This window comes from Poecilia formosa, unplaced genomic scaffold (genome assembly GCF_000485575.1).
Source record: "Poecilia formosa unplaced genomic scaffold, Poecilia_formosa-5.1.2 Scaffold43, whole genome shotgun sequence".
Classification (NCBI taxonomy): domain Eukaryota; kingdom Metazoa; phylum Chordata; class Actinopteri; order Cyprinodontiformes; family Poeciliidae; genus Poecilia; species Poecilia formosa.
Window position 1 is genome coordinate 2,805,073 of NW_006799982.1, and position 13,680 is coordinate 2,818,752.

Genomic DNA, 13,680 nt, shown 5'->3' on the forward strand with positions numbered 1-13,680 from the left:
GTGTACAAACATTAGTTTCAAGCAAATAGGCCAAATAGAAGAAAGTTAACTACATAAAAATTCCAGGTTCCTTGTCAATCGAAGGGCGTTAATGAAATGTCCGATTGTCTTGGAAGGCAGCACGGATTCTGCGGAGTTTCGGGAAAGCGCATCAGAAGGAAGCGCGTTCCCGCGCGCACACACGTACATGCGCAGGCTCCAGCTGCACACCGGGAGCATCCCTGCGCAGAGAGAGCGCTCTCCTTGCTCTCAGTCTAGAGCAATCGCCTCATATGTTTGTTTTTTTCTTCTTCACATTTTGTCATCACAGACTCTCACTGACGACGCAGAATGACGCGGGGCCCCGCCGAGCTCCGTGCATGCTGAGGCCCGCACACATCCACCTTGCACCGGCATAAAGACCCTCACTGACCGCACCGATATTTTTTTTTACTGGCAGTCAGCCCAAGACGGAATGTCAAGCAGCCCTGAAGGAAGTCGCTCCGGGGGCGGCGGCTGCGGCTCCGACCGAGACTCCAAACGGGCCTCCTCGAGCAACACGTCCCCGGAGGGTGGACCTCCACTGCCGCTGCACCAGAACCGCATACGGCAGGTGGGTGTCTGTCTGTAGCCTGCTCTCTCTGCACTGACCGGCCCAGTCAGCCGTGTAAACATCCCTGCTGATGCTCTGCGCTTAGGCAGGGCTCTCCAAGGCGTTGCCGTGTGAGAAAACACCATGATCATCCTCGAACTCACTTTGCTACATGTAATTAGCTGCTAATAAAACGTCAGATTTCCTTATTTGTCGAAAACGTAATTTGTTTTCACAAAATACTTAAATTGAGCTGCTTAAGTGATGTTTAAACAAATTAAAATAGGCTGTAGTTTAAAGCCGTGGAAATAATCATCTGCACATCTGCAAAAGTCTTTTTTAAATTAGCTTTGTTTAATTGTGTTCAAACCGTGGCTTTACTGTAAATATATAGTTATCTCACACTTGTCACTTATCCGGACAGTCAGAATTTGGGTTATTTACTTTTTTGTCTTCATAAAGCATATTCCAGGTTAATCCTATCTGGGGACTGACCAGGAATAATTTTATACAATTTTTGTTTACATGTTGCCCTCTGTCCTTGTTGGGATGCTCAGTCTGTTTCGGCATGGTACATTATTTGTGTGTATATTTCTGTGTGTTTGCCCAAGGGTGGTTCTTGCTCGCTGCCAGAAGGGGCACCTTCTACGCCCCAGCCAGAAATCCAAGGTGGTCGTAATGCAAAAAAGCTCTGAAAATACCAATTGGTTTTGCAAATAGAATAAAAGTTTCATAAAGCTCAAATTACATTTTTCATGCTATTTGTGCAGTGTAAAACAATCAGTCTAAGTATTTCAGATTTAGTGCCATAGTTGATCTGATGTAACCCCAATTGCTTTATAAGAAATGTAATAGTGCTTTACTGAAGCACCAAATCAGAAGCTGCAAATCTGATAACTTTAGCCATTCATGGTGTACAGTCATTTTCTTTCAATGCTTACATTGTACAGAATACTGGTGGGCGACACTACTCCCCACCAGCAGGACGTGTAAATAAACAATAGATAACTTGTTTGGTTTTGGGAAAAAAAACTGAAAGATAACATTTTAACCAGAAAAAAAATGCCTTCATAAAAAGTCCTCAGCTGAACCCAAGGTTTTCTTCCCTGGTCAATCAACCATATTTCCCAAATCAAAACTACCGTATGGATAAACGTGTCGGCTCAAGAACTGAACAGCTTTGCTTTTGCTGAATGTTTAATGATCATTGTCAAAACAAAAACCCATGTCATAGGTTAGCAAGTAATGGATTCATACATTCATTTATAGTAAAGGTCAGATTTCAGTCAAAAAATAACTTAAATGGAGATCTTTCCATTAGGCATCAATTATGGCACAAATGAAAGCAAAGTGTGCCAAGAAAACCTTACCAATACTATCCACTAAAACCACCAGTCAGAAACATTGACCAAAGGATGATGCATCCATTTTCTCTTGGTGTTTACACCCGCTTGTTGCAACATCTGAATGTTGCAGCTGAAACCAAGTGTAATCTGTCCAGTCAACATTTTTCCAATCTGTTATTATCCGGTTTATATGAGCCCTTGCTCTGTTTGAACTTCAGCAAGTTGTCTTCACCTCCTTCAGACACTTGATCTGCTGCCGTGAGATTGGCTGAGTTGCTATGTCAATCATTTGAACAGGCATACCTAATAGAATGGCTGGTAAGAGCACGTTTTTGTTTGCACATTTGTAAGTCCAGTAAAAATGTAATTCTCCCCAAGGGTTAGGGTACAGAAAGATTCTATTGGACCATGTCTAGTTCTCATCCACTCGTGATTGTGTAATCTGCATGTTTGGCTGGTGAATGTGAGCCAGGAGAGATGGTGAAGGTTTGCTTCCTCCCTCAGTGCACTCTCTGAAGCTAATATGATTTCAGTAATGGACTCTAGTGCTACACACACAGACACACATTTTTGGCTCTCATTACAGGGTGGGGTTCTTGAGATCGGACACATTGATGGATTGCAATATCAGAAAGGAAAAAGCATAGTCATCTCTACCCAGACAGGTGTTCTGGTGAACACCTGGGAGGCGGCAACTGGGGCATTTAGTTCTTATTTCTTTCTTAGTAAAAGAAACTAACTCAACATATGAAATCCTTTATCCAAAGTTGCTTTTTTACGTTGATGTAAAGTAGAAGAGCATCTCTGGAGGTTGAATACATTAAAGGAGTCAACAAAGTAAAAATGTCAAAACAGTAAAACATCTTGGTTTGCAGCTTGGAATGGTGATGCTTGGAATAAAGTAGGTCATAAGCTGAGTCTGCCGTGTAACCATGTAACATATAGGAACATGTAGTGAAATATTTAGATAACTTTCTAGGAATCTTAGGTTAATCAAAAACACTAAGATCAAATTTGTCTTTTTTCTCTCTATCTTACATACAGATAAATTTGTTCTGCCTCTATTAACTTTTATTTGGGATTTCCTCCTTTGCATGATTTAGATTGTGTTGATATACCCGGTTTGCCTGCAGATTTTATTTGGGACAGTAGAGTCTTGAGGAATTTGATTCTTTTCAGGTGAAAATCCAATTTTGGCAGCTGATGCTATGTTTTATTAGAGCATGAAAACTGGGCTTAATATGTGGACAGGTTACATGCATTAAAAGAACTGTATACAACCACCATATGTGGTGGTCGCATGACCACATAATGGTCAAACTTTAATGTGTCGTATGTGTTGAACTAACAGAAAATAGCATATTGCAATGTGGCAGGAAATTGGTCAGAAATATAAAGAGCATTACACAACTGCACATCTGCCCAGGCATGACGGATCACCTAAACTGTCTGATCTGGTAACTCTGGAGGAGCAGCAGAGATTCACAACTCGTGTGGGAGAGTCTACCAATAGAATACTTATTAGTTGTATGCTTCCCATTTGTAGTTTCCCACTAGCTATGTAGGTAACGCAGGGGTGGGCTATCCCGGTCCTCGAGGGCCGGTGTCCTGCAACTCTTGGATGTCTCCTTGGTCCAACACACTTCAATGAAATAGCTGAATCACCTCCTAAGAGCAGTCAAGTTCTACAGAGTCCTGCTAATGACCTCATTATTCGACTCGGGTGTGTTGAATTAGAGATCCATCTAAAAGTTGCAGGGCACCGGCCCTCTAGGCCTAGAGTTTCCCACCCCTGTGCTAGAGACTTGAAACTGGGGTGAAAGTTCACCTTCCTGACATTTACCCTAAATACACAGCCGGAGAAACAAAATTAAAAAATGTAGTTCTCCAGAAATTCAAACCTGGTGGACACATGCCCTCAAAAACCTCTACATGTAATTACAGCAAATAGTATTCAATCAATCAATCAATCAATCAATCAATCAATCAATCAATCAATCAATCAATCAATCAATCAAATTTTATTTGTATAGCACATTTCAGCAGCAAGGCATTTCAAAGTGCTTTACATAATTAAATTAAAATAAAAATAAAAACAGCATGTGACATTGAGAAAGAGAGACATTGTTTCAGGGGATCGCTAAAATCAACTGTATTCTGCCATTCCAATACAAAGGATCAGTGCAATTCCTTTGTATTGGTCATTGACATAAAATTACAAAATAATATGCTCATATTTTATGGTTATAAAGAGACAAAACGTGAAAAACTCTCAGGGGTGTGAATATATTTGCAAACCACTGCGTCTGGGCAAGCTGCAGATGAGAGGAGGTTCACCAAAACCGTACTTGCTGTCGTTGACTGTGTACAGTTTACCCACTCTCAGCGTAAAGAGGTGTGCATTTTTGGCTCAATGTCCTCCATTGTTGCAATTCAAAATCTTTTCTTCTCTTTTTAAGAAAAGATGGTCTCATCAGGCATTGGTGACCATGCGAGAGATGTTCACATTTTCTTCAGAAAATTGTTCAGCAACACCTTTAAATTCACATTGTCACGTCTTGAATTTGAACCAAGTATTTTTTAAAAAGAAACTCCAATTAAAATATTCTTTAGCTTTGGCATTTTGGTTTTGACTGAATTAGGTGAGGCATGATTAGATATGTTTTTGCAGTGCAGGCCAGCATGCGAAGATTCTCTAACAGAAAATGGAAAGATACTAAAATAGAGATTTCATTAAAGCATAATGTTGACAGGATGTCTGCTGCAGCTAAAACAGTTCCAGCATAGGTGAGAAAAAACAGAAAACGACAAAGGAACACGTGATACGAGGATCATACTCGCAGGTCTAAAAATACTGCCTGTTTCCAGTGTGGTATTGGAGAAAAATAGCCTCTTTCTATCTGAATGTATCCACATCTCTGAATGGTTCTGCATTACTGGGATTTCTTCAGTTTTTATGTTCTGGTGAACAACTATTTTATCTGCTCTGCCCTATCTAAACAAATGTGTTATGATTCATCACTTCCCCTGTGTGAATGTGACAACATGCTCATTGAGAACTAACTACCCCCGTGGTCGCAGCTCATCTTGCACTACATTCCCTCTACTATTTCTGGCCATTGTACCATTCATCTTTTCTCCACCAGAGCTGTAGATGTTCTCTCACTTCCCAAACATGTGACACTTTACCCCAGATTTCTCCTTGTCGTCTCGGCCATCATTCCTAACCATCTCCAGTTTCCCTGCAATGTAGCCGCCCCAACATAGAAGTCCCGGCGCGCCAGTGGGTCGGCTTACGCTGCAACCTTTGACATTTTCATCCCCCTCTTTTTTCTGCCTCCCTGTCTGTAAAATTTTCTATTTTTCTGTATCTGCCTGCTTATCTGCCTGACCGTCTTTTTCCACTGGGAGTGGTAGGATGGGGCTGTGCAGGAAGGGAGTACTAATGGAGTCATGGCCTTCATTGCATTACTTATGGACAACTACATCAATACACCCCCACATTGGACTGCATCTGTCTTCCTGCATAGTGCCTAATAGAAATGTTGGACTGTAGGCTGCATCTTCAGGTGCAGTTTGAAAGAGCTCATCTTTAACCATCGTCCAGCATCATACACTGTATTACACATCAGATTAATGCAGCTCTTAGAGCACTTTCCTGGTTATAAATGCTTACATAGACACCTGCAAGGAACCGCAATCGCCCAACCCTTCTCCACCCCCACCTCTGCATCTGCAGATGTTTATACCAAATGCATCATAATTGCTTCCTGTAAGATCTTGCTATGGATCTATGGATCATTGGTGCAGCAATGTCCGCATTCAGACATGACCCGTGTGTCCATTTAGTTTCGGTTTTAATTTCTTCATATTTTCTACATCTTACAAATAGTCCTCCGTACATTTCATGTACATTTCTTGAAAGCAGACAAGTCCCAGAGATTCACTAGTCTGAGTTTTTACATCTGATTTTAGTCCATATTGACATGTCACCTGGTTGCTGCACATCCATTATGTGGAACTCCATCAGATCCCAAAGATGTTTCAGGTCTGTTTGTTTGAGGTCTTGTTGCTATGGAAGCCTCTGGTGTACAGTGAAGTTATCATGGTCAACAAATCAGTTTGTTGCATCGTATTTGGAAAACTCTTGATATCTGATAATGTTGGTCAATTTTAACAATATGACTTGGTATAAATAAGCAAATACTTAACTCGACAACATTAAGTCTTTCTATTCTCACTGCAAACAACCATGTGAAGTTTAAAGTTACCTCACTCCTATCCCGTCCCCAAACAGTTGCAGCTTCATCAAGTGATTTTCACCACAGTTTTGCTCCTAAATACAGTTGCTGCTATATGTTTGGTGGATTCACTGTGTTAACAAGAAAATAAAAAGGTGGATGTAATTACGTGGTTGTTGAGTGCATGCCAAAAAAACATTGTGCTGATTATTAGTTTACCCAAGTTGTTGCTGCTATTATCACGTGTCTTTAGTTAATATACCGCTGCAGACAAAGCTAAAACAAAACACTAACATATTCTGTAAATAAGCATATTTGGCTCTGAAAGCATGCCCTGATGCAATCTTCATGCAACAGTCACATGGTGTTTTCTGGAGTTTCATGTGTGTGTTTACATCCCATGTAAACACACACATGAGGTGTGTAATGGTGATAAGACTAAAAAAAAAGCACTAGCATTCGTGGCCCAATTCCAGATCTACAAATAGTGCATCAGCAGATCTATGTTTGGATACAAACAGTGTCCCGACTCTTCCTTTTGGTCACTATGGTACTGCTTATCTGGCTGGTCTGGCCTACTTTTAAACTGACAGTCTCTTCCTGGCTCACTTTAATGATAGACGGAGCATCTTTTGAAGAGTCATGAAGTGCTAGGTGCCTCGGTTAAGATGTGACTCTTAAAAAAAAAAATCATCTTTTATCTGAGCATCACAGTCTCATACTGAAAATCAAGAAAGACCTTTTGGTTTAGGGTTAGATGGTACAATTGCTGGTAGCCCATCTGTTAATGTGCCATTTTGTCAATAACACAGCACTTAAGCAGCAGTGAGAGTAGATTGTTTAGGCTTTTACCAGTCACGCAAAAATGTTTAGAAATCCTTGTTGGAAACAGGGTCACAAATTTAGGATGCTTTAATGCTCACCTCATATAAGATGAAATATCCATCTGATTTCAAATGACTAATGTTAGCTAGCTTAAGTAGTTAGCTTAGCACATACTGAGATTACACGGCACCTGTTTGTGTTCACATTTGGTTACCACCTTTTAGGTCTTTGCACATTTCTTAGCTGTATTTTTCCTAAATCACAGTGAATGAGAAAGATGCAGCTCAGTTATAGCACTTAAAAAGCTGATTTTCTTTTTGATATCCAGTCCAGCCCTGTCGATTTGGTACACACATGTAAAATAATGTTGTTTTTTATACTTGAACATAAGCAGAATGTCAATGTGAACAACGTCATTCTCAATGTAAAGTACGCTTTTAAAAAGTGACACCAAAAGAAACCCAGGACTCAGCCGTCAACAAACTCTTGTATGTGGAAACATGGCTCTGGAATGGAGAAAACATAGTGAACCGAATTAAAACTTTATTTCAACGTATGCACTATATTAACAACAATAAGATATTTAGCTAGCTAAATTTCTGACCTGAAAAAAGGTCAGTGTGGATGTAACATCACATGTACTGGGGGGGAAAAAATCAGCTCATTCCAAATCCAGCTTTTTGTGGCATTTAACCAGTCCAAAACAAACGCTGCACCTCATTTGGGATGCAACAACTCAATGGCTGCTGCACGATCAGCTGTCACGGCGAGTCCCTCTGGCCAGAGAGAGGATTTAGTGACAATTGCACTTTTATAGTGCATTCAAGTACATCTGGATTGTTTAAATATTGTAAATAATATTTATTCTCTAATGTCTGTACCGTCTGATAAAACAAATCCTAAAAAATTTAAGCATTTTGAAATGGGTTCATTGTTGTATCATCCACCCACCCATCCATCTATCCAGGAATGAATGAATGAATGAATGAATGAATGAATGAATGAATGAAATTAGCTTTGACTTTCTCTGTACCCTCTGTTCTGCAGCGGACAGCTGTTGTTGCATGGGGTTCAGTAAGAGGCATTCAGAGGTTAATTATTCATCATGCCCTCATGATGCTGCTTCCAGTTAGAGAGAAGTAGAAAGGGGAGAGAAAGAGTACTGGGCGTGGCTGGTGATCAATGTATTTCTCAGAAGCTGAGCTCAAAAACCTTCCATGTAAAAATCTCTCTCATTAGCTCCTGTCCATGTTTTCCTTCTCTGCCTCTTTCCTTTGGCATCAGCTTTAAATTTGTGAAAGTTATATTTATTTTTCTAAGAAAATATCTTTGTTTTTTAAGAGCTTGAGGCATAAATGCAGATGAACACATGGCAGCCGAACACCAGCCTGCCTTTTACAGATGAAGGTGACGTAACCGAGGACCTTGGCTGTTGGAGAATGATTGTGCAGTGTACCTGCTCTAGATTATTTTTATCCTCATACTCTTGCTGTATATTTATAGATGGATAGATTGATCCCATTATATATGATGTACTAGCATCTGATGATTATAAAAAAAGACACATTCTTCTCCCTTTCTGAGACAGTTATATTCAGTGCATCTCCTTGTTTTATTTTTTTTTTTTCTGAATGTGCACTGCATCAAATTTCAGGTCACACGCTTCGTTCTTCACAATACATTCAACTCTGAGTGAAATCATTTTTGCTTCAATACCCTCTGTGATGTGATGCTTTACGAAAGCAGCCATAAGATCGAAACACATGCGCCCGAAAACATAATTTGTTGTGCTGTCTCTGTTGAAAATTTAGGTTTAAAACTAACTTGGACACACATTTTACCAAAAAACTCAGATTTTTATATACAGCAGTGGATCTTATTTTATACTACGCAGTTATGTATTGTGTAGTGTGTTTTCACGCAACTACAAAAACACAACTTGATGCAGAGTGAATCTTTACTGCAAAATTTCACAAGGATTGCACTGATTGTTTTTGTGCATATTCAGCTGTCCCAAAACGAGTAAATGCCAGAATAAAGACAGATAATCTCAAAGGAACTGTGATCAGTTGCTTTAACCCTTACGTGATGTCATCAGAGGCATGTGTGTGAAAGCTTGTTTTTGGGAGAATACATTTGATCTTTTTTAAACAATAACTTAAAATAAAATGGCAAAAAAAGTGAAACTCATCATTCACTAGTTGTGAAATGATGACTAGTGAGCTTTTTTACATTACCAAAAATTTCTGGCTGCAGCTATAAAGCTGCACAGAGGGTAACTTACAAAAACATGTTTTTTACACTTTTTTGTTGGAACTGTTACTAATCCAGCTTCTCTACCTCCGCCCTGTGGTTTTACTGTCATCTGTAAAAACACACTGCTCAGTCAGAAACAATAATGCTCATGTACACGCTGTTCACACTGTCCCCCCTTGCTCTTTGCTATGACACAGCTCCTCCCCCCAAAAAGCGCAGGCTAATTAGTATGGCCACCGATGACAGCGGGTAAAGCTTTTCTGTAAGGTTTGTTTTTTCCTCCACCATTAGCAGAGCTGCAGCAAACCAGCAATCTTGATCTTGTATTTGCTTGACGGTGCCAAGACACTCCTCCAGACTCCGACTGGTTGTTTCTGACTGGGAGCGGTTAATTTCTGCAGAAGGATCAGAAAGGAGGCAGAGGAACTCCGTTTTTTAAGAAATGATCTGTTTCATATTATACTATCAAGACAGTTTTAACATGTCAATTAACAGTGACAGTTTTAACAAGTATGTGGAAAACATATTTTTGTAGAAAGTTACCTACTGCTGCTTCAAAACAATTGCTGCATAGTAGACTTACCAAGGACTTCAGGAATTAAATCGGTTGTTTTATGTACGACCTGTCTTTTTTTCTTCTTGCACCAATTTCTAGCACATTGGGTCATGATGTCATTAGTTTATGCAATGTTTGGCTTTCATGAGGATGGATTTTTCTGTTCAACCAGTCAACTGAAGGCCTCTTTCTCATCTAATTACTAGGAATGGCAGGCTGACATCATCTGTTCCCAGCATGCACTTCATAGAGTATAAAATAGGAGTTGCCATGAATTTGAGCCTTAGTGGGAAATAATTCATGACTTCATGTCACTAAGCATTTGTACTTTAAGATGCATTTAAGAGTATTTATTATGTTATGTATATTTCTAGCAATTAGTTAATGTAGCTGTTTCCTTGTGTATTTGTCTGTCTGGTTGTTTGTGGTTGCTGCAGTGAACAACAAACAGAGCTGGTTTTGTTGTTGTTCTTAACTAAATCAGATTTTTTTTTTATCTGGTTATTTGACTTTAGGCATAGCGATGTTTCAGTTGCAACGAGATGTAGGGTCTTCTTGACTTTCTCCTCCTCTAGTCCACTTTCTCTGGGCATATTTTGTTACACTGTCAAGGTTACATATCCCCATCTCAAATTAAACCCCTCCCCAGCCATCTTACATCTCACTGTCCTTAGTGGCTTTGTTTGGGTGTGGTCTGGTCTGGATTCTTGATTGCCTGCTCTGTGTGCTTGCTATTGAATTTGACTTTGCATGATTTTGTTTAGTGAGGAACCAGAAGGGGGAAGAGAAGACATGTGGGATCCGCTTTATGGCTCTGACCTTTCTGAAGCAGTAAAAATGCTAGAAGATGACTTGACATTACTCTATCCATAACTCAACCTGTATTTTGTCCATTTGGTCCTCCTGCAGCAATTAGTTTGGAAGCTACCAAATGTATTCAATGAGGCCTTAACCTCATAAGCTTCTGAAAGATTGATCAAACTTCACAAAAACACTGACGCCTTGTCGAAAGCTTTCCTAGAAGAGTTACAGCTGCAAACAGTTGTCTAGCATTATATTGAACTTTGAAGATATAGATTAGGATGTCACTTAGGTTTGTGTGTAACGGCAGTTACCAGTAATGACACTTAATTGGTTTTTCAGTGTGATTACTTTTTACATTAGCGGTTATACCAGAAAGTCTTCAGCAAAGATCTTTTCTCTCCTTTTCTTGTAAAATTTCCCCTTTTGATTCCTTTTCCTTTAACGCTCAACTCCAAAAAGGAGCCTGGGTGCCTTTCTAGAAAAGCTGAAGCGTAAGCAATGAGTTGATGTATTAGTCACATATTTTCTGTGGGTTACAATGACTGTCTTTTGTCTGGACTTTTTTTTGTTTTGTTTTGCCATTGGAGAGATTTTACATTCTCCAAAGAGAGCGAAAAACTCAAAAGAAATGATGATGATGTCACTTTCTAAAGGAAAAAGACTGTGGTCTGTTTTTATGTTTTACCAACATAAGTACCGCCAGATCTTACTCAGTTTAAACAATTACATTTAGAAATAAAAATAAACGATATTTTTAAGAAAGGAGCAGTTTGCACATGACTTGAAGTTATAGTCAAACAAAAAATATTTAATCATCAAGCAAATTACTTGTTTCATAAAGAAAGATAATCACTTCATCTAGTGTTCAAACCACTGCGTGTGGCTCAACACTGTTGGCAAGGAAAATCTCTCGTCAGCACTACAGCTCCATTAGCAGACAGACAATTAAACAGCTGCCTCCAAAACACTCTGAACACTTTGAAAACAAAGGCAAACAAAGTCTTGTAGTACCACATAGATTTGTACCTTTTATTACTCGTTTATGGCTGGTTGGGAATAATTTTCATAGCACTGTTTTTGTGGAATTGTTTAGATTATGATACATTAGTTCTTGTAACTGAGAGACAAACATAAACAGCAGCAAGGAGCTTGTTTATGCACAATCGATCAATCTGTGCAGAGACCTTTTTAACTGCTACCAAAGCTCATTAAATAATGTTAAGAGACAACAGCCACAATTTTAAACAAGTAGCTTAATATTTAAGACGTATAAATCTATATAAGAAGAACATGTTAGTTTCTTCCTTGCTTTTGGTAAGTAACCTGCATCTGTAGGTGTGACAAAGCCTTTGGTTGCATAGATTTACAGTTTGAAACACTTGTAAAGTACAGGCTTGGTTGAACATGCTGGTTCTTGCGATTCTCGTCTCTGCCTATCAGTCGAGTCTAATGGACCAAATAAAAGCCTCTGGATCTATAAACTGGACAGCAGAGCATTAATTTACTTCCCTAAACCAAGAGAAACCGAAGCTCATCTTAGCTTTCACTTAGAATCTCCTGTCAGTGTAATCTGACTCCTAAATGGGCAAAAACACGTGCACATAAAAACACACACACCCTACTGTATTTGTATTATATAACATATTTGTAATCGATGCAATTATCAATTTTTATTTAGTTATATAGCTAAATCATAAAAGTCATTGACCCAAGTAAGGTGTTGCATTGAACATGAATCAAAAGCTCATATTGCTCTATGTGTAATCCGCTAAAACACAGCTTTAGTGGTTTATTTAGACATGTTTTTTCTGACCAATTAAGCCTTTTAGAAGAAGAGTGACAATGTTGTTTTAAGTCAGTTTGACACAACAGTTCGAAACAGGATTCAACCGTACTATATTTTACTATGTTTTATAGTTACGCTCTTGGCTGCTCGATTAAATTTTAAATCAATATATTGCATTAACTGCTCTCGCCAGCAGAGGGTGCTACAGGAAAAGTGTGCATAAAAACAGTTAAGCATGATTACAGTGCCACTCCTTATGAGCGCACTAGAATAAGATATTTCTACCAGTGGTGCTACACTGAGGTATGATCCAGCTTGTCTGTCTCATGCATTGATTGTCAGCTGGAAGAAATGTTGCTGATGCTGTAGTTAATGTTCAAGTTGATGGTAGAAAGTGTGAACAAAAATAGAGGTGTGAGAAGGTGTCCCTGTCCTTTGTGCTGTAATTTCAGACTGCTACCATCAGCTGCATTAATGGAGAGAGACCTTTGAAGCAGGCTGCTGGTGGTTCATACACATCCATGAGCTGTAATATTGTGTTTTATTACCTGCTAATATGAAATGTGCAAAGCAGCTGATATAAGACTGCTAGGAGCTAATGTGGAAGGCTGCGTCTTGACGCAGATGGCACTGCAGCAGTGAGCTGGCTGTTCTCATGCACATCTCCGTTGACTGTAGGTCACATGTTCACTAACATTCACATTAAATGCTCAAATGTTCATGCTTGATGTTCTTTCACACACACACACACACACAAACACCGGAGTGGATTTACAGCTAAAGCTGTTCATACAGACTGAGATTTTCATGCACATCTGGTCAGGATCATTTCTCTCTGTGTGTATGCGCGTCTGTGTCAGAGTGTGTGTTGTGGTATAAGGACGGGTCTTTCTTTCATCATTCATCAGCCCCTCACAGTTCCTATCCTCTTGGTTGTTCTCTTTTGAATAGTTAATTTTCATTTGGTTGTTTCATTCTTCGGTTCTCAATGCCTGGACCTTTGGCTGCAGAATACAATTTTTTTTGATTAGCAAAGTATCACTTTGGATCTTGTATAAAGACAACTGAGAAAGGGAAGAAAAGAAGAATTTGCACATAATCTTTTAAATCAAAAATTAAAGATTTTTATTTTTGCGGTAATTTAATCCAGAGTTACTTCGATTTTTTTCTAATTAGAGCAAGGCTTTTTATGGAGGAAAGCCCCATTTTAACTGTAGGTTAATATTTGGGAATTTTAATAACACCTACAAAGAGAGACTTTAGCAAATTAGCATTTCTTGTGGCAAAATTCTTTT

At 39.2% G+C, this 13,680-nt stretch overlaps 1 protein-coding gene across 3 annotated transcripts in view; it reads left to right on the plus strand.

The window, feature by feature from the left end:
• Positions 1–149: 149 nt before the first annotated feature.
• The window catches only part of ank2a (ankyrin 2a, neuronal), a 90,023-nt gene continuing 76,492 nt past the window's right edge, over positions 150–13,680 (plus strand). For 2 of the 3 annotated variants that reach the window (XM_016671228.1, XM_016671229.1), the window contains exon 1: positions 150–592. In XM_016671228.1, coding sequence (XP_016526714.1) covers positions 455–592 — 138 coding nt within the window. In that variant the 5' untranslated portion in view covers positions 150–454. The remainder of the gene's footprint in view (positions 593–13,680) is intronic. The other variant, XM_016671230.1, reaches the window with a different exon arrangement.